At 35.4% G+C, this 22,386-nt stretch overlaps 3 protein-coding genes and 2 pseudogenes across 5 annotated transcripts in view; 3 read left to right on the plus strand and 2 right to left on the minus strand.

Annotated features, from left to right (window-relative positions):
* The window catches only part of LOC133195621 (uncharacterized), a 238,631-nt gene extending 219,081 nt beyond the window's left edge, over positions 1 to 19,550 (plus strand). The window contains exon 5 of the mRNA XM_061331512.1: positions 19,530 to 19,550. The gene's annotated coding sequence lies outside the window, so the exon portion shown is untranslated. The remainder of the gene's footprint in view (positions 1 to 19,529) is intronic.
* Positions 1 to 22,386, plus strand: part of LOC133195620 (multiple epidermal growth factor-like domains protein 10) — a 100,873-nt gene that overhangs the window by 2,765 nt on the left and 75,722 nt on the right. For all 3 annotated transcript variants that reach the window (XM_061331508.1, XM_061331509.1, XM_061331511.1), the window contains exon 3: positions 11,608 to 11,844. In XM_061331508.1, the coding sequence (XP_061187492.1) occupies positions 11,608 to 11,844 (237 nt within the window). The remainder of the gene's footprint in view (positions 1 to 11,607; positions 11,845 to 22,386) is intronic.
* Positions 3,192 to 4,538, plus strand: LOC133194520 (uncharacterized; annotated as a pseudogene).
* On the minus strand, positions 12,919 to 14,333 carry LOC133194521 (uncharacterized). The gene is made up of 2 exons (XM_061330461.1): positions 14,292 to 14,333; positions 12,919 to 14,191 (listed from the first exon to the last, which is right to left on the minus strand). Exons 1-2 carry the CDS (start codon positions 14,320 to 14,322, stop codon positions 13,422 to 13,424), a joined length of 801 nt encoding a protein of 266 aa, XP_061186445.1. The 5' UTR covers positions 14,323 to 14,333; the 3' UTR covers positions 12,919 to 13,421.
* LOC133194230 (uncharacterized) lies at positions 14,337 to 17,549 on the minus strand (annotated as a pseudogene).

Here is a 22,386-nt window from a genome sequence, read left to right on the forward strand (position 1 = left end):
TCAAAAAATATTAGGCACTTGTATAATCATTATCATTAATAAGCAAACCTTCTTTAAAGGTCAGTTGAAAAGAACTTTCACTTTCATTTATCCTACCCATTAATACCGGTCCTTTAAATAAATCATAGAATTCAAATTATTATTACAACAATGCTTAATTAAAGTTGTTTTGGAATGTTTTATAATAATATACGGGAACAATCGATTAGTTAACATTAAGTCAATTAAAAATTTTCACTGCGTTTCAGTTTTTTCTCTGTTTCAAATACAAATGTCAAAGGAAGTTTCACGGTCCTCAAGTGACCGTCAATGTCTTTATTTCTCTTGTTTTGCCTATGGAGGAATTTCTAGCTTTATATGCAGAAAACTAGGCTTACTATATGCATAAATGGCCCTGTTAACAGACCCATAAATTAATTGTCATTCCAAGTGTCATTTAAAATATTAACTTTATACTTTCATATATAATAGGTCCTTCGCATCGTCCACAAAAAAAGGAGATTTGAAAAATGCAAGTTCTTGAATTTTTCCGGAAAAAAATATTTGAATACTGTAAATAATGCAAAAAACAAAGTCAATTGCAGAGTTTCCGAAAACCATCGGTCCTACCGGCAAAACCGGTAGCCTACCGGCAAATACCGGCAATTCGCTATATTCTGATATATCCGGTCCGGGTGACCGATTGTTGTGATCGAAGGCTTGTCTTGAGACACAGTTACATTATTCTTATAAATTGTACTCTGATCTATTGCCATGTCTCGAGGGGTGTGCAGTTAGCATCGCTAGCATTTTTTGGGGTCGGGCTAGTAGTTTTTTTGCCGAGATATTAACCCCTGGGGGTAGTAAAAGTCAAAACTACTAATGCACTGTGATACATGGAAAGCACTACTGATATTTTCACTCATTCTTTGCTATTAAATTCCCGCTAAATGAAAAAAATCCAGGCAGCATGCTCCTGTTGTTCGTAAATCTCCATAATCTTATCCATTTTGAAGTACTTTTTTTCCTAATCCGAATTTCCTCCATTCCTCTGTTTATGGTAAACACACGCAGATATCTCGTTAAATTATTTACGGTCACTCAGTCAACTGAAAGATGAGTGTTATGTGATTTACATAAAATATAGTTCTAATGTATTTAAGGATTAAAGATGAAAAAAAATTGCTTCAGTTTTAGACGAGCTAGTGCAATGCCTAGAAAAAGGGAAGGTAATTCATTTTTATTTTCTATCATAATTATTAATTTGTATATGATTCAATTTTATTACAATAGAGAATTAAACTTTCAATTTTAAAAAGAATGACCTTAAGTCCCTGACTTTTTCCACAGTAAACTTTATTTCATATAAGTTGTTATATCCCCCCCCCCCCCACTTCGGCTAGCAACTTTTTACTTGGGGCTAGTGACTTCATTGCTGCCACTAGCCCTTGGGCTAGTGCTTGAACTTAATTGCATACCCGTTGTCTCACAAGTTATAGTTAAAGTACATTTTATCGAGTGTATCATAGATAATCAAGGGGGCGGTGACGAGTTTGCGAAGCAAACGAGTCTCCGCCCCCTTGATTATCCATGATTCACGAGATAAAATGTAATTTAAGGTCAAGATCTAGTAAATGAAAAGAGCCTACAGATTTCTCAAATTTGAGAAATAAATTCCTTTTATGATGCTTTATAACTATAGCTCGGTCAAATAAGGTGTATCGGGGCATAATTTGCAAGAAAACAAGACGAAAAACCATCTTGTAAACTGTCATTTTCAATGAAAAATTAAGAAAGCCAGTCACGAATATGGGAGTTTTTTCCATATCAGACGAAGGAAATGTATTCAGATTGCCTACAGTCTCTCAGAAAACGGTAATTTGTATGTTCTTAGCCTCTTCTTTGAGACAATGTAAAATTGAATATAGGTATCGGGATTACTTTTCACATGATTTCAAATTGAATGCCATGAAAATACTTTATTTTCTACATAATTCTATTGGAGCTGTAAAGTACGGGAAAAGGAAAGTTTAAATTGATTATGACGTCATAATGGATCTAGCACCGAAAAGACGGTCTAAAGTCATTTACTAGATCCTGACTCGTACAGCCTTCGTCAAACCTTTTTTTCAGTACATGCCCTTTGGGCAGGTTTAACCACTTATTACACTAGCCCGAACAAATATTTACATGCCGAGAATTTTATCAAGTAATTTTTTTCTTATTTGCCTTTTCATGCCAGGGAAATGATCTGAAATCCATTTCTATCGATCTATTGTCTCGCCATTGGTATTGTTTTCAACCTGTACATTTTGTGTCTCCTTTGCAAAAGAGTTCCTTTGGAATTGCAGTAGAATAAACTATCGTTAAAATTTTATTTGGTACTCCACTTTAGAAGAAAAATCAGACTTTTAAGTACATTTAATGTTATTAGTATTATCTAATTTGATAATACGGATGCTTAGGCCTCAGAATTTACATGTCCTTCGGGCTTGTACATGTAAGTATGCAATATCCACATGCCCGCTTCCAATTTTACCAGGTCCCGGGCTTCGGACTCCCGGGATTTGTCGAAGACTGTTTGTATCAACGAACCAATCAGAAAGCTCGGAACATTAGAGCGAAAAATTTTCCATAAAACAGCGTGGGAATGTATCATTTTTTCCCGTAACATAACCCTCGAAAATATCAAGGATTTTCGTAATACAGCCGCGAAAGTATCGACAGCATTTGATAGATTTCGTTATATATTCCCGCTCTGCAACCGGCGTATTATTGGTTCTATAGACTATTGGGACATTCCGTAGTAATTTTCCGCTAATTCCTCTTTATATTCTGGGGATATTTCTGCGCACTTGTCATTTACTTCGATGAAGTTGAGGTGGATGGACGTATTAGAAGATTTGTCGGCCACTAACCTTGGCGATTTAGGTGATATAGACTCTTTTACCATATGCAGAGTTACCGAAGAAGATATTAAACTCTCGCAGGTATTTGATGAAATTGAAGAAGAAAATGCCATATCCGAGGGTCTGTGTGAAAAGCTGTATTTAAACCGTGCAGAAAATATGGACAGTGAAATTGGTATCGAGTTTGGTTCTTTCAACCTAGATACAATGGACCCAGTAGCTGATATTTCCAATCCAAAGCCTCGACCAGTGAAATCGGAACCCGTTTATAATGGTGAACGGTTTGAAAAACCGGTGACGGATGATGAAATTTCAAAATTGATTGCGTCGAACGAGAATGCTAACACCAAGAAAAATACCACGTGGGCTCTCAAGGTCTTCGAGGAATGGCGGGAGAAACGTACTGGTAGTTCCGTTGATAAAATACCACTCTTACATTTAATGACGACAGAGCAGTTGAATTTCTATTTGGGGCGCTTTATTGTGGAAACTCGGAGAAAAGATGGCATTGAAAACCCTCCCCGATCTTTCTACCTCATATCGTGTGGGATATTGCGCCACCTCAGAAATAAAAACATCTTCGACAAAAACATTTTGGACAGTAATGACCCAAGGTTTAGTGAATTCCGGAAAATTCTGGACAGCAAAATGAAAGACCCTCTGAAGCGCGGGTTTGGGACGGCGATTAAGCAAGCTGAGCCGATTATGCCACAGGATGAGGAAAACGTGTGGGAGAAAGGTGTATTTGGGGGTGACTGTTCCGAAAGTCTTCAACATACCATGTTCTACTATAACTGTAAACTCTTCGGTTTAAGGGAGCATGACGAGCATCACGAACTTGAGTGTAGTCAGTTTGTTCTTGGGGAGGACAGCTCTGGAAAATACGTGGAATTCATTGGACGTGCCAGTAAGATTTACAAGGGATGGTTGGCCCAAATGCAGCTGACAAACAAACAGATTCGACATTACAATCACCTGGTAAGATACGATTTAATTACTTGGGTATATAATCGAATTTCGATCTCATAATTATATACACATGATTAATGTTAAGTAACGACTCGGCTCAATTCATGAATAACATAACCCATATGCGCCCTATTTATTTTTTATTAATAATTATTATAGGTGAACGTTGCATCGTAGACTTTTACAAGACTTGTTTGGCTGGCCTAGGTAACGAGGGACCGTTTTATCGACGCCCGTTGCAGGGACATCCGCCAAAATACGGGAACCAGGTTGTAGGTGTAAACAAGCTGAAGACCATGATGAGGACGATCTGTACAAAAGCTGGACTGTCTGGACAATACAGCAACCATTCAGGAAAACGCACGTGTGCCACTCAGTTGTATATGGCAGGGGTGGACGAGCAAGAAAAAATGAGGAGGACTGGCCATCTCTGAGAAGGCAGTACGTAAATGTAAAAAAAAAAACCCTTGCGACGAGATTTCCTGAAGGGTGTCGGAAGTACTCGATCCCGGAGTGCCGCAGTCGGATGAGAAAAGAAAGCGCCGCGAGGAGACTAAAGACATGGAAACTGAAAATGAAGGTCCTCAGAAGAAAATACCCCGTTTGTTTGCTTCCGAAGGTTTGTCCGACATAACAAATGGACAGCATTTTCATAATTGTAACATTTCTTTCAATTTTTAAGAATGAAGACTTGCTAAAATAAAGTACGTGAAATGTCAAAAAAACATTTATGGGCCATAAAGGTTAAGTTTTTTGTTACAAGAAGTAATAAAAATGTTTTTAAAATTGTTTTCATTTCTTCAAAAGGAGGTGGGGCTTCCTGTGATGTGGTAAGAGGTTATTGTACAGTTTTGTACTTTTTCTGTACAATAACTTCCTGATATTGGAAGTTATTGTACATTTAGATGCTCCACCCCCTTGGTGTATCAAGAATTAATGAACTACTACCAGTAAAGGAAGAAAACACAGGTTCGTGATACAATCGGTGTTGTAATGATCCGCGGAAAGATTTACACACTCAGTTTGAGTACTACTGTATAAACCAATGCCATTTTCTTTTGAATTACATCAAGAAATATACTAAAAATTATTCGGACTGATAGAATTTGCTTCGGAGTGGTAGAATACATAATGTTCATTACATGTAAGTCATCAGTCCGAATGACTGATAGAAATATTTGGTTTTCGGAAACTCTGAATTGTTGGTCATTTTGTATGGAACGCCACAGCTGTCTTAAGGGTACAAAATATGCATCACAGTGTCAATTTTACATAACATTTAGTCTGTCCTTTATATCATTAAGTCCAGTGTTTTCAATAAGAGTCGGCAGCCCGCAAAATTAACCGCCTGTACAAGAAATTTTGCCGGCGATGAAATTTCCGTCATTGGGATTTTGCAGGGGTTGGTACGTGAAATATGTAGATTTTATCACGACTTTCTACATGATTTAGAGTAACTTCCCTTGAGTGCGCTCTTTTTTTTCATGGAAGTTTGATTTGATCCAATACGTAGTACAACTACTGAACAAGGCTACAGCTACATCTTGCGAGAGGAAAGTTTAAAGAATAAATTTATTATGAATAATTCCAACCCTCATATAAAATTCACAACTCAACGATCGCGATTTAACTTTACAGGGGATGATAAGATTGTTGAGAATTTGGGGCTTCATTGACACATGACAAGCGTCGGGTATCTACGACCTAAAATGACGAACAGGAAAATAAATGTTTTTTTAAACATTCACTTTCACTTCACAAGCTATGTCAAGATTACTACAACAGCAAATATGTATATCTAGGCCAATGTAATCTAAGACCTTACGAAGAAAAGTCTTAATTTTTTAATCATGACTGAGACCTAGGAATTCTTTCAGAATTTCCTCAAACAGAAAATGTAAAATGTAAAATACAGGAACAGTATAATTACTTTTCACATTTAAGAAAGTTTTTATGTACTAGTAATTTGTATCCATTTTTTTTAATAATTTCGTTCTGACAATCTGTACAAAAATTTTCAAAATCGTAAATAAATTTAAAGGTTTATGATATTTTAGTGTAAGATTGCAGATAATTTCAATTTTTGAGGGTACTGTAAATCACTAAGTGATAAAAAAAAAAGTTCTTAAATTTTTAAATAAATTATTTTCTTAATTTTGAATAATTGTCCTGACCAGTTTATATGAAAGGAACTAAATATGTAGCATTTTCAGTATGAAATTCTAGCACAGGCAATTGTCTGTGCTAGAATTTCATACCTAAGAACTTTTTTGTCTTAATGTTTTTATAGACGCCTAGTTTTCAGGGGGAAAAAACTCAGTCTGTCAAAATCAATGTGCTACTAAGTCAGATGCATATAACATGCTGAAGCTAGCAGCCAATGACAGCAGCCACCAACCCCGTAGAAGCTAGCAGCCAATAACGAAATTCATCAAACGACTTAGAGTACTCTGATGCAATATTGTTTTTATACTTATTTTAGACAATTAATAATTAATACTTAGACAATTAATGCAACACTTAATTACTTAATAAGACAAATACTCGAAGGCAGTAAAGTAAATAGGTTAAGTACTTCAAGGAGAATCCCTTTTAAGCTCTTTGACGGGTCTCAGGAACAGGACAGGACCAATTAGCTAACATGAAATTTCCTTACTCTTAGTATTGATGACTGATATATGGTTTGAAGGTAAGCTATTACCCAGCTTCTCGTTGAAGTGTGTTTCGAAGAATTACTGGTACAAAGTAAAGGGGCCACACGGCTATTATATACTGCAGTATTAGGCAAAGTGGTGCCAAGGGCAGGGTACATATTTCAAGCAGTAATTATACCCATTATCTTTGAAGTGTGTTTTTAATTATTACTGGGACAAGGTATATGGTCCCTTGTGCTATCATTTCCCGCTATCAGAATGGGGCTCTAGTGGTACCACTACGTGGTGCCAAGAGTGGAGGACATTTTTCCAGCATGCATTTTACATCCATCATTAGCCACACGAACAAGGGCTAAGGAAATTAGGGAGTATGAAATATGCCTGTAACCTAAACCAACACTTTCTAAAGACCCAATTTGAGATCCTGAAGTGATACTCATATAGGTCTTCAATCTACGTCAGTCATGCTTTATGCATACTACAAAGACAAGAGGTCCAAGGGCCTAAAGGGCCGCTTGAGTATAATTCAACAATTTGAAGCATCTATAGAAGTGTAAAATAAATCAAGATAAACTGAAAAAACGAAGATATTTTGCCCAAAAGTCATCGTCTCAAGCCACGGTCCGGAGTCCGCACACAGCTCTCTCCTACCGTGGCTGCTTGATCTCAAAAAGTATCGTAATCTTGAATATTTACACCTCTTTGTTGTGACGTCATGTTCAGCCAATGACAGAATTTGTTTTCATTGCAATTGATATCAACAATTGACATCAACAGTAAAAGAAATGTTTCGTAAACTGTGATTGGGTGTTGAAAGGTCGCGTCAAAGTTCATTTTCCGACTATGCTTTACTCGCATCGGTTAATTTTTTAATGAGCTACGAAACATTCTCTTCTCATTCAACCGTGGCCAGAATGGGAGAGGATTGTACATTTTGGCCGTGGTTTGCGACGATGCCCAAAAGCAAGAGAAAAAGAATGATCATTGATCAACAGAATGATAAGAGTAGTATTCAGCTACGAATTGTAAAGTAGATGTCTTTAATTGTTGGTACTTGCCAGTGCCTAATTTGAAATTGTATTTGTCACTCTAAGCAAAATACATCACACAATCGTGTTTGATCAAATGTAGTAAACCACCACATACCCTCTAACATTGGCCTCTCAGGGTTTTGTATAACGAGCATTGCAATGTCTTACAGTCAAATGTGGACGAATACGTATGCTGGCTTACAGACATGCAAATTTACTGCATGAATCCTATTTCTTAAAGTCTGAGTGGATATTTACAACCCATGATCATTCCTATATTTCCTATTCAAGACTTCGGCCGACATTGCCGATTGTGTTTTGCCAAGAGTATATTTCATGCTCCTGACGAGCTGTCGTACATTTTGGTCTGCCACTACGATGTCTTTTGTTGCAACTTCCCCCATTGCAAAGTCCTGTTGTATTTTATATTTAAATTAAAGTCCTGCACAAAATTTTATAACATTAAACTTTGACGGTTGTTTCTCATTTTGAGAGGGGGATATTGTAAATGTGCAGGTGGATTTGGTCAATCGGTAATCGAAGTTATGCAGATAAAAAATAAAATGTACGTCAGCCATATACAATTCTTACATACAAAACTTTAATATTAAAAGAATAAATGTGGACTTAATTCCATGACCCTTCACTTTTTTGAGTATAAATTTAAAATTCTTTTATATTTTTTTTAATTTAAATTGATCTATCAGTTACAGTATTTACAGGGATTAATTATCGTAAGTGAATAACAAAAGAAACTAACTTCTCCTTACAAAATTAAGGATGCTCAGATCAGAACACTTGATTCATTTATTCAATTTCAAAATTCTGGAAAAGACACCCTTCCTTATTCCTTTTCATAACCAGGCACTTAGTTTGTCTGCTTAATATCCAGGAGCAGAGAAGATTTTCAAAGAATTGAAGCAATTTCACTATACATGTATGACCAATAAAGCCCCACCCTAACACAATATCCCATGAACAAGAGGCCTTAATTCATACTTTTGGAAGAGACACGTTTGCTTATCATTTCTGTGCACTTCGTTTGTCTCCTAAATATACAGCTGTGAGAGAAAACTTAAACTCCTCATCTAAGGGCCACGAATTTCACAATTTGTTTTTGAGGTATCAGTGCATGTTGGAATTCATAAAAGAGGCAAGCTGTTGACAAATAAGTTGATGATTCAAGGATAAAAAGAATCTCGTTAATAGACAATATGTCGCAAATTCTAAGGTTGAAACAATGGTTTTGTTTGCATCTTCAATCTCTCGTTAAGTCTATTATTTTCACACTGCATTGCCTACTGATTTCTCCGGTTACCCGACCATGACAGAGAGCACACGGCGGGTGTGACCAGTCGATTGTGGATGCCCACTCATCCATGGCACCTGATCCCACCACTGTTTTCAGATGTCCATGTTGGCTCTGCTAACATTTGTATTGTTTGCTTTGACTTTGAGCGTGATAACTGTTCTTTATCTTTTTTTTCTAAATGCAAAAGTCTGATTGTTTGATATCCAGGAATAAAGATGACTTTTAAAAGTTACATTAATTTTGATGGTTTGAACCCAGCCCCTTAGGCTCCAAAGAGCGAGGAACTTGAAATTCACAAGTTTTGTTTTCCTTTTACCCATAGATACTATACACCAAAATTGATTGAACTTGATACAGAGGTCACAGAGAAGAGACACCAAAATTGATTGAACTTGATACAGAGGTCACAGAGAAGAGATTTAATGTGTTTAAATATAACACACGACGACAACAGACGAAAACAGATAGCAATAAGTCACCTGAGTAAATGAGCAACCTCATCTCCCTATGCAATGTCAAAATGTGACAATGCTCAGTTGTCCCCGTCCAGCCCCAAAGACTCTTTTAAAACGTGACAAGGGATACTTCCTATGATCCCTTACCCTTACCTAGTGTTGGTTTGTTACATCATTCAAAAACGATGGAGAAAAAGGTGCTTTCATCACTGAAGAGCGGGAATTGATAACCCTATAGCCCCCCCCCCCTTCCCACTCTGCCACAATAATTGTGTTTTCATGCGCACTTCAAGGAAAAGGGGTTATAAGCGAAATTTAAATTTTCTGGGAAAATGACAAAGAAAAAAAATAGAGTTTCTCTCAGAATCTTGGCCCCGTCTGGTTTTAAAGACCCCTCTAAAAACTGAAAAGGAATACTCCCTATGATTCCTTATCATTCCCTTGTGTTGGTTTGTTCTGGTGTTTGCAAAGAAATAAATACTTAAAAACGGCCTCTCAAACAAAACACGACGATTTGATCTACCCCTAAAGTCCTAATCTAAGATCGCTAAACGATAGCGCGATGCGCCACCTACAATGCCCTTCTAATGACGCATATGCACTTTCCAAAAATGCTTTTAATAACTGTCTTTGGTGATTTTTTTTTTTAATTTTCTATTTCAAAACCGTATGATTTTCCTAATGCAGGTGAGCTTAACTGCCTTCGAGTATTTGTTGTATTAAGTAATTAAGTGTTCCATTAATTGTCTAAGTATTAATTATTAATTGTCTAAAATAAAGTATAAAAACATTATTGCGTCAAAGTACCCTAAGTCCTTTGATGAATTTCTTAGTGGCTGCTGTTACATGTATTGGCTGCTAGCTTCAGTGTAGTATTTTTGACTGCATGTTACACATGTATGCATCCGACTTTATGGTACACAGTAAAGCTTCTGTACTACATAACATATAAAGTGGACTTAATGATATAAAGGGAAGACCTAATGTTATAGGCAACCGACTATGTAGTATTTTAATTTGACATCATATTAAAGCTTCTGTACTACATATAATATAAAGTGGACTTAATGATATAAAGAATTGACTGCATATAATATAAAGTGGACTTAATGATATAAAGAATAGACTACATATTATATAAAGTGGACTTAATGATACATATTACATGAAGTGGACTTAATGATATAAAGAATAGGCTACATATTATATAAAGTGGACTTAATGATATAAAGAATAGGCTACATATTATATAAAGTGGACTTAATGATATAAAGAATAGGCTACATATTATATATTGTGGACTTAATGATATAAAGAATAGGCTACATATTATATAAAGTGGACTTATGATATAAAGAATAGGCTACATATTATATAAAGTGGACTTAATGATATAAAGAATAGGCTACATATTATATAAAGTGGACTTAATGATATAAAGAGTAGGCTACATATTATATATTGTGGACTTAATGATATAAAGAATAGGCTACATATTATATATAGTGGACTTAATAATATAAAGGATAGACTTGATGTTATGTAAAATTGACAATATGATGCATATTTTGCACCCTTATGACAGTATATTGTGTTCCATAGACATAATATAGAAAGTGGTCTTAATAATATAAAGGATAGACTATATAATATATAAGGCGGACTTAGTGATATAAAAGATAGACTTAATGTTATAGGCATCCGACTTTGTAGTATTTTAAATTTGACAACATATCAAAGCTTTTGTACTACATAATATATAAAGTGGACTTAATGATATAAAGAACAGACTTAATGTTATGTAAAATTGACACTATGATGCATATCTTGTACCCTTAAGACAGCTGTAATTCTGGAAGGTATTTATTATGAGTTGGTAATAATGTCACGATTCATAACGTCATATTCAATTTAACAAGCGTGAAGACTGAGTACGTACACGAGCCTTATGGATATTTAACACAATGTCTACTTAATCTGAACAGTTTTAGTTTTTCATAATTTTATAAAGCATAATATGACCTTTGGTAAACTTTGCTGTTTATCATTGTGTAGAAATCCCCATATGGACAGATCCGTTAAATGGCCCCACTATGTGTTTAAAACACAATTGACGAACCAAGTGTTCAAGAAATCTGATTTTGCTGATTTAGAAAACACCATCCTGCCATTTAGTTTAAAGAATGACTGCAAAGGAACAAGCTGCGTATGAATCATATGTTTAGAAACTAGTGTACAATAGCTTTGGCGGAAATAGTACCTGTACTGGAATCCTGATAATATTATCTTCATTTGTAGGTTCTGTAGGCATAAGTCGGTTAAGTGGCTTCACCATCCGTGTTACAAATACTACTGACGAACCAAGTGAGCAACAGATTTGTTATGCTGATTCGGGAAATACCACCCTGCCGTTCATTCTACAAGTTGATTGTAAAAAAACAGCAAGATATGTATGGATTCATCAGACTAAAAGGTCAATGTGGGACTACTACAAATATATACCTATGCTGGAGATTTGTGAAGTGCAGATATTTGGTAAGTTTTATTAAAAACCTTATTTGAAATTTGGTATGAATCTCATCAATCCTCCATACTTAAAAATGATTTAATTTATTAAAAATTTTTAGTTTTAAGATTGAATTGAATCAGAATGGTAAAGGTTGAGAAGAATTAGGTGATATATATATATACAATTTGTAAACAGTTAAACGATGGTCATTGGTTAGGAAATCTGTAATCGGTTAGTCGAAATGGTGTTTTTTCGACTTGGTAAGCGGCTACCAGTATCATGTGTACAGTTTGTATGATCTAACTGATGAGACTGATATAGATGATGTATAAATAATATATGGAAACATGTCAGAAACATCGATTGCAGAAACTGCGAGTGCTACGGATGAGACCGTATAAACCGAGGTCCCATGTCGCAGTAGGTGTTGGCAGGAAAAAGATCCCTCACTGCTCAATGGCCTCAAGTGTCGAACATAGGTCAAAATTTGCAGCTCTCCACCGGCAAATGGTGGCGTCTCAATATGAGTGAAAAATTCTCAAGAGGGACGTCAAACAACAAACAAACATTCTTTTATGTACCCAGCCTATTGTTACGTGGGTCTCAAACAACCTACAAAAAAATTTCTCTTGGGACACTTCACGAACTTCTACAAATAAACTTAAGATTAGCAACGATTGAGAACAATTATACATTACTCGACAAAAGACTGTGCGATACTGAAAAAATGACACATTTTAAGTCTATAAATGACTCTATTTTGGTATTAAGGTAGGTAAATACTATCAGAATTTTCTGTCAAACAATTTATTTTTTCATTTAAATATCTTAAAAAACTCTTGAACCAACAAAAAAACCCATATTACACATACCTTTGCACGCTTATTTTCATACTATGTGCTATAGAGCACATATACTCCCAACTTCAACAGCCAAATTTTAACACAAGGATGTATAATTTCATATTTTATTCAAATATGCACCAAAGCACACTGTATTGTGCTATAATTCATTAAATCTAATAGATAATTAACTACAAAGAGAATTTTTCGAGATATTCAATTGAAAACATGCACATTTAACATTTATACTGCTCAAATCCATCAGAAAAAAAAATCACAAAATATCATTATTTTCAAAAGTCCCTAAATTTATATTGTTAACATGCCATTTTTTCTTTAAAAATATCTAAAATTATAACTAAGGTTAACAAAAAAACATATTTTATCATAGAAGACCAGAGATATTTTATTAAATCATATCTCGAATACCCCTACCCCCATTTTGGTAATAGCATGTTTTACAGTTATATTTTACACACTGTGAAAAATATCAAAATGTAACAAACAAATACAGTCTTAGTACTGAAATTTTGGTCCTTCTAGACACTTAGAACATAAGGGGTAGGGTGGTGGTGGGGGGGGGGGGGGGCAACCCCTTCCTTTTTTCACAATTTTTTTTTACATACAAGTACACATTCTTAACAATTTATAATCTAATACATATAAAGAGAATAAATGTAGTGTAACAAACATACATGTAGATTCTAGCAAGTATAGCTCATAAACAAATAATTTTGTTGAATGAAAATACTTATGATGAACTAACAAGAGTTCAAATACTCCACAACTTTGCCAATGATCTTCTGAGACTTCATAATTCTTGGTGTCTTTGAACCAGACACAACCTCACTAAAGACAGTCTGAATCCCACAATGGGGGTCACGCTTATGTATGAGTTTAAGCTTGTTTAAGCTTAGATTGTTAGCTGTAAGCCTTTTAGAGATCAGTGTAGAAATTACATTGCTTTGTATCAATGGAACTAGTGAGGACTTGACATTATAATAATTCATATTAAATATATCTGAAGATTCACATTTGAATGCTAAATTTGACTCGAACAGTTCTCGTAAACTACAAATATCAGCTAGAGCATTGTGTGCATCGTAACTTTTCCCTAAACACAATCTGACCAATGTTTCTTGTTTAAAATTTCCCATTGTTTTCTTGTCAAACACTTTCTGTGCAAGTTTGTATGTATCCAAAAAACCTAAAACATTTTCATCAAATCGTTTAAGTAGACCATGTCGCTGCAAGTGATATTGAAGAATTGGAAGATCAAAGTTTTGAATATTATGGTCCACAATGACTGGTTTTGAAGCACAATCTGTTGTAAAGTCTGCAAACTGGGTCAAACCACTGACTTGATCTGTTGAAGGCACAGGCTCTCCATGAAGAGTGAGCTGTCCCATGTCATATCTGAGACCTGTTGCAGCCGATGCTTCTTTACAGATTGGTACACTGGGGTTGAGATAAACATTGATTGACCTATCTTCACAAACTGCAGCAATCTGTATGATGTCAGATGTTCTACCTGAAAGCAAAATTATTAATTATATTTTATACCAAACTCAAAAATAAAAGAATACTTATATTTGTTAGTAGAGAAAAGGTAAACTCGAAAAAAATCTTACTAAGTCCAGTAGTTTCTAAATCAAAATACATCAAGCAGCTGCTCTCTGGAAAAATCCTAAGAGGCTCTGGATCAATGTCATCAAGATCAACATCCTCCTCAAGACCAATATCTGACTTATATGATTGACCTGTTACAAACAAAAATCAAGTAAATAATTCTGAAATTCCACTAGCAATGGCTTCTCTAAAGGTGTGAACAATACACAATAAATCAAAGTAAAACATTACATTCAATTCTGTTTTAACTGAAGCACTACCTTCTAGTACATACCTCGCTGCTTCTTTAGCCAACCTGGCAGCTTTTAATTCCAATCGACGTTTTTTTTTGTGGTGGGTAAACTCTGCATCAGACGCTTCCGTTTGAGCTTGTTGGTAAGTCTAATGGTATGTTTCATTGTGAAATTGCCTGGTGACAATGCCATTTTCTTGTTCAACTGTAAAATATAATTCATGTTTCAGTAAATTTTTAATTTTGTGAGTGTTCCATATTCAAATCAAATGGTTTATAAGAACAGGGATTATAGTTTTGAATGTGAATTTCTTAGTAAATCCATATCTTTATGCACTTTATGTACATGTTTATTTAGATAAACATGATTGTAAACATCTTTTTTAAAAGCTACATGTATTTATAGTTTATAATATTTATTGTGGAAAACCATTAAAATCAAAATAAACTTCTAGGACACTAAACACATGTGAACATAACTTTCTTAGGTTTGCCATAAAAAAGAAAGAAAACAAAACATAACAAACAATAAATGTAGAGAAAAACAAATTTAAAAATGATCAACTTGAAACTTTTAACACATTTTTCTACCTCTGATATGTAACCATAACCCATATTCTTTTGACATACAGTGGCTGAGAGTATAGCATGTAGACTTTCTGAACCTCCATAAAACCTAACAACACATTTTTTTGCAATTTGAATCTCATATTTCAGACTCAATTTAAAAGATTATACCTAGAATTTTTGTTTTAAACAAAGAGAAATAAACCAAAGTACATACAATCTTTTGGGGGCTTTAGTGGAGACCATATGGTTGAAATTCTCATTGACTTGGGTGGACCCCATCATGGTTAGCTCTTCTGCCTTACAGCAATACTTTTTGAATAGATCTTCTAAAGCTTCTCGAAGTAAGGTGCAGGACAGAGGCTTTCCATACGGCAAATTTCGTGGTTTATAGTCAGTCTTTTTACTTTGGCACCAAGTTCCACAGTATTCGTGTTCACCTTAAAAAAAAAAGTAGTTAAAATATTTTCACTCTTCATTCCTAATTTTGTAATGACTTTTTTATTGATACACTTACCATATAAATGTGGAACAATTTTGCCAAGTTCAATTTCAAGCTCTTTAGCCTTGCCCCTGTTTTGCTGTACACAATATGTAAAACATCTAAAACAAAGAAGGAAAAGATACTTTTTTTATAATTAGCTATCGCACTTAAAATTAACAAGGTTTTTGTTGGACCACAGTTGATCAAGGGATATTTTACTGAAATATTACACTTCAAAAACACAAACATTTCAATGTGACCTCTGAGTTTTTGATTTTTCAAAACTTTGTGAGTATTGGCAAGCTCAATCAAAGCTCCTGTGAAACCTTTTTTTGTGTGGTTTTTGTCAGCTCTTTTGTTAATGGTTGGGTCCACAGTGGCTTTTACATGGGCAATAGTTGTTGAGTCATTTTCCATGACTAAAGTTCCTATCTGTAAAATACATTGGAAATATGTACTTTAGTTAAAACAGCAAAGTTTTAATATATAATGTAGTCAACTTTACAGACATATTTGGCATTGCTCTAATAAGAATCAAACATTCAATAAAAAGTTACCTTGCACCCTTCATCTTGGATTGCACTCAGCATTTCACAGGCCATGGCTGGCTCCATTGCCTTTGCCAATCCATGCCAATTCCTTTGGCAGTTGTGTTTTCTGGGTGGAACTCCTTTACCTGATGCAGCTGAGCAGATTCTGCATTTTTTACTCTTCGAAGAGAAACTTACTATCTTTTTAGTTTTTTCTCCTACTAGAGATGCATGACCTGTAACAAGATAAATACTGCTAGTACATAACTACATGTATGTGTATTAAAATATGTTACTCTATAAGAAATCTCAATACTTCTTGAGGAGTGAGAATCAAAACATGTAACATTATCACCAGGGCATACCAGTAAGACTATTGTATCCTCTACCAGTACCTCTCTTCTGCCAGGCACCATCAAAAGACACAGTGATGTCTCCATCACTCCTACAAAGTAATTAACACAAATGTGCAAATATTAACAAATAACACATAAATACAAAGCAAAATTTAAATATCAATATTTATTTCATTTCTTCTTGAAGAACTTTATTACAACTCTGCCCTGCCATTTCCTCTAGGTGTTCCCCCACCTCTCTTTCTCTGCTTTTTAGACTCCTGTTTGTGATCCCTGGGATATTCAGTGCAGCCAGTAATGCATTTACATGAGTTATTCCATAACCACCATTTAGCATACCTAAGATATCACAGAAATAAAATGAAAACAAAATAGTTCTTTCAGATGTAAACTTTTGTATAACTGGAAATAATTTATTGTTATCTGCTTATTTACAAAATAAAATTTTTGATTTATACCTGCAGCAAGTTTTGTGTTGACATCCCAAGCATATTGCTTCATATCTGCTTTAACCCTATGCTTACTGCCCGTGGGTATGTCATTAACATGGGCACAGGTGGAATGTGTGCATTTTATCTGAAGAACCTGCATTTGGTCAAAAATTAATGTAAAGGGTATACAACATCTTTAAAAACAAATCTTTGAAATACATTGACAATGTTATAAAAAATAATTAATACCTGCCCTAGTCCAAATTTCCTTTCACCAATAGTGTTAACAAGCTGAAGTGCATTCCCACACATGGCGCAACCTCTTTTCAGATTATCCACAAGAGTGCCAAGTTCTACAATTCGTCTTCCAACACGCCATGAACTTTCTGCACTTTGACACTCAACACTTCGTAGAACAGGGGAAGAATCATTCTCCAAGCATAGGCCATCATTTTCAACATTTAATATTTACACAATAAATGATTGAATCTTTTGCTACATATTCCAACAGTCCATAGCAGAACGCTTACACAATAATTATTAATACAGACACTTACCCTGTTTACCTTTTAACGCACGGGCTTCTCTTGCTCTCCTTAGACCCTCAAGTCTCCGGAGGAACGAAGTTTTCACGAACGTTCCTTTTTTAGACCGGGGCATTCTTGTATTTTTATATAATCACACGAAATTTATGATAAATGACCAGACTGAATGTTTTGCGCCAAAGTCGAGTCATAACCGGAAGTCTCCAGTCGGTGTATAAAATTTAAAACCGGAAGCGAAAAACTATAGCCTTTCCTTAAATGAGAGGGTAAACAAATTTGTTTCGAGATTGTAGCTCTCCCGCGATAGAGGTGCAAATTAAAATATCTATATCAGCATGGGAGTGGGACAGAATGTTGATGTACACAAACGTGCATAAATCAATGAATGATGGCTAGGGTTTTTAAAATTCATCTTATGCTATAGAAAGATGATTATGTCAAGCAATCATTATGATGATTTTGATGAGCTCTGCTATACATGTTTTACAAAATTCACTTACAATTAGGGTGTACTTTAAAACAAAAGAACCGGCATAGTCTTTGTGAAAAAGACGATTCTTTGATTATAAAAACCTTTCTAAAAAGCTATTGGGCTCTCTGAAAATAATATAAGGGGAAGAGTCGATGTGTCATTCCGAATGCCGACGTGCAATGATCAGATGCGTATTAGATATCCATATCTCTTCCCTCGTCCGATAAGTCCTATCCACTGATATTTTCTTTTATTTCGATTTCTTTGGTAGAAAAAAATGAGGCCTTTACTTAAATTCGGTAATTTCGAGTTGAAGAGTACATCCCGACAATTAGGTATATGGCAAATCGATGGTGTTATGTATCCAATAATATGTTTTACGGAGTGACCGTTGGGGCGAGCACAGTTGTACCATCAAAAACCTATACACAGCTTACACTTGTAACGTTGATGGAACTGCCTTTTCAAACTTAAAACCGCACGAGACACAGTCTAGACTGTGACGTCACATGACGTCGGAATTTACGGAGACAGCCGAACGTTATGGTTGAACGAGACTACAGGGTCTTGTGCAATAATAAATGAAATACGTTGTAGAGTAGATGCAATTATTTTTTGCTTCCTTTAAGGTTTCTGCAAAGAAATAAAAGTAAACGAATCTCTGGTAAAAAAAAAACAATTATCCTTGGTCTTTTGTATGTTTTGTTATAATTTCGCATGGAACCCTGGTAGCGAAGAAATTCTGGGAATGTTGCACAAGAAAAGAACAAAGTACGTTTTGGGGCGAATTTGGCCGAGTCTTAAAAATATTGAGATTTATCGTATATAAAGTTTAGAATTTGAACTTTCTAATGATATACAATTCACTAATATCTGATCACGTGGAATGTATCGGAAATAACTCTAAAAAGTGGTACTTCATGACCGTGACGTTAGTTCCGATGTCCGTTTATCTGGACGACGTCAATGACGTTATATCTCATTTGCATCATATAAAGATCAAACATTAATATTTATAAACGATGGGAGAGTTTTTTGTAAAAAAAAAATCATTTGCGATTAAGTTTTCATAAAACGGGTGGGGTAGAAAAAGATTTTTTTTTTCATATTGAAAGCATGCAAAATATAAAATTTCCTGCGTGGAATGTAAGGTAACAAAAACTATTATTTTCAATCGCTCTCTTTCTCTCTCTCTTTCTCAAGCATGTCGCCGTATAATAATGTACTCCCTGCAAAGATATTCTTTTAATGTAAAAAAAAAATTTCTTCAAATCAACTAAACAGTTAAAATAATTATTCACTCAATATGATCTCCTCATTTAAAATAGACTATTCATATTAACAAATAAAATATTTTTGCTATTTACGTTATTATGAGGTGAGGAAAATGTAGAGAATATTCAATAATGGTTTGTCTAATTCTTGAACTCAATTCACGTTTATCACCAAGAAAATTTTATCAAAGATAATATAAATAACAAAACTTCAAAAGCAGTCTACATTCATTCCTCCGTCGGACTCTCTGCACCACTGTCCGATTCATCAACAACACGGGAAGCGTCGTCAAGGTGATCCGCCCAGTTTAAAACGCCATTCAAAGGTTTAGACTGGTGCCGTGCAAAGGAAAGATACCAAAGTACGCTGGTAACATGTGAACAACACCCGACAACACGGGATCCAGATTTACATTTACAGTACCATAATACAATAGCCCCAACAAAGGTATTGTTTTTGGCCGACACGTGACGACTTTTGCGCCAATTATGTTTGGTTTATCTTGTGCAATAAGAATGTCATACGCACTGTCAACTTGGAAATGTTCATGTGTGTACGCTCTAGCCATCTTGACCTGATAGGTTTCTAATGTGATATTGCGGATCTCATCTTCATACAGAACAGGAAAATCTTTGGCAACACTATCTGCATCAGGAGCGTTCCACTGGGAAGGTCTCCTGTCCCAAGAAAACTTGGCATCTCCATCCGAATACCGATGTCAGCCAGAACGTTAACGTCGGCACTGTCTCTGAAGCCACGATTGACTATAAATGTGTCTCCTTCCTGTAACCAACTCTGCATTTCTTTGGCATTTCTTTCAATCATGTGGCTAAGAATACCGGCGTCGTTGTTTTTGGAATCGGGTAGACCGAGGACGGACACAATGTATCCAGATGTCGTGACGACCATCATTGGCTTAACGAGAGGTCTATGTTTATGTAGACTATAAGAGCGTCTGGAAAAACTGAAATTGTTAGACTTCTGGATGTACGATGGGTGATCAAAAAGTTCGCAAACTATCCCTATATTTACAAAACCGCAATTCAGATCAGAATGAAATTTGGCACACATATAGTCATTCACATATTCTATAAATAGCAGGTGTTATATAATGTTTTGCTCAGTGTTTGTGACGTCACAATGTGAAAATGACGTCAGTATGTAGGTGACTTGTGACAAAAAATGGTTGACGCAGTCGTACTCGAGCAACGCACGGCTGTAAAGTTTAACGTATATCTTGGAAATTCCTTTGCAATAGAATATGATAATTTGTACAAGGTTAATGAAGACAAAAACTTACTAGAACTTCAATCATTAATTGGACTGATTGTTTTAGTGAAGGCAGGGAGATGGTTAAAATTATGTTTGTTCCGTTGCCCAGCAAAAGCAAGCCGGGGAAAAGATGTGTCCTTAGTTGAGCAATTTGTTACGAAAGATCGCCAAGTTACAATTAGAAAAATAGTTGAATATCTTAACAATAATATAATTATTAAATCCCTAAAATATCGTGTACTTTGGACTTTAAACGTATGAGATATGATAAAAAGAGGTCGTCCATACTTTATCCACATTGGATAAACGACGCTCCCTAGACAGAGGACTCGGGTTTAATTAGATGATCACCATGCTAATTCTGGGAAGGGATGTCCTTATCCACCCATCTTATTGCAGAGTTTTTTCCCATTTCTGACAGATGGACTGTTCTTGTTTTTAAAATAACTTGCATGGTAAGAAATATAAGACTAGGAAAAATCTTTTAGCTTCTGTGAACAGAACGCCACAGAGCATGTCACGTGACCGCTTGATCACGTGATTCGTGCATGGGCAGAACAGTGGGCAGATGTGCATTATAATTGGAGAGGACTACTTAAAAAATAATAAGCTCTGAAACCTCATTTTATTTCTTTTAAGGAAGTTATTCAATTAGTTCGCGAACTTTTTGATCACCCCTCGTATATATACGTTCCGTCTAACACTAGCAAAGCTGGGGTCGTCTCTGTCAAACCAGGGGAAAACAGTTCTTGTGCTAGGGCCTCGTATGCTTAGTTATGATTTCGCCGCGAGAAATATGTCCAAAACCCAGGTTTTGTGGCACAAAGTCCTTCATAAGGGAGCCTCTTGCTAAGGAAACGGCTCTGCGTACCTTGATAAAATAATAGAAAGATTAACGCACGGAATTTTTTCCTAATGAATTTTTAAAAAATATTTCAAAAGAAAAAATCATTATCTTATTAAAAGAACAATAAAACACCAATGATCAATGTTATAGCGTTAAGAGCGTACCTGCCACTTTTTTTCATATTGGAAAGGGTAGCCAGCATTTTATTATCTAGAGCACATCGCAGTTTCATCAGCAAAATTGCAACACTAGTGCGGATGCGTCTGGATTTGGGTGTATTGATTTGCTCCACATTAACCACTAGATCATCGAACTGCGTCCGTGTGAGTCCTGTCAGGTTGCGATAATCCTCGTCAGAAAGAGAAGTCTCATTATCAGAATCCAGACGAGTGGATGCTTTTCTCTTCGCATAGTTTCTTAAACTGTCAGGAAGATTCCTTATATTGTCATTGCTGAATGACGTACATTTTCTAACTCTCTCAAAAACTCCGTAGCTCAACGCCTCTGATGTCAAATGTTCGCCATAAATATGAGAAGGACAACACCGGGAACCCTCTTGCATGAACACACCAAGTTGTACAAACATCTCAAGCCGAGTCTGTTCTGGAATGACAACTAGTTTACGTGGCTTCTTTTCACATATTCCACAAGCGTCATGTCGATATCTAGTGGACAGAATGGATAGTGTTATATGTTCAAGCGGGGCAGCATTTTCTTTGTCTACAACATTATGGAACTCTGGAACTCTGGATTCTTGTTTGAGGGAGACGTACATGTAGTAGAGTTGCCTGCTTTTGTTACAGACTACGTCATTCTCACCTAAATCTTTCACGAATCTCTTTGACAAGGATTTTCGAAGATTTCCATTAAGCGGTCTTCGTACGCTAGTCTTGTTGCGCCTACAGCAGGCTATATACACGAGTATGACTTATACTTGGAGGACTTCGACAAATTTCAGAACCTAAAAAAATAATTTTCGTGGACTTTATTATTTTCTTTTTTCAATAAATAACGTAATAATCAATAAAATTCTTGTTAAAACAGGTAAAATTAATAAGTTTAGCTGCATACTGTTTAATTTTCCAC

This window comes from Saccostrea echinata, unplaced genomic scaffold, assembly GCF_033153115.1.
Source record: "Saccostrea echinata isolate AGI-Se365-2 ecotype Australia unplaced genomic scaffold, CSIRO_AGI_Sech_v1 ptg000029l, whole genome shotgun sequence".
Classification (NCBI taxonomy): domain Eukaryota; kingdom Metazoa; phylum Mollusca; class Bivalvia; order Ostreida; family Ostreidae; genus Saccostrea; species Saccostrea echinata.

Excerpts from the sequence above, each read along its gene's own strand:
- LOC133194521 (XM_061330461.1), bottom strand. The coding sequence starts at position 14,322 with ATGTATTTTGATTTAGAAACTACTGGACTTA. Across the intron at positions 14,192-14,291 it reads TTTAGAAACTACTGGACTTA|GTAGAACATCTGACATCATA; the intron begins GTAAGATTTTTT and ends TTTTGCTTTCAG.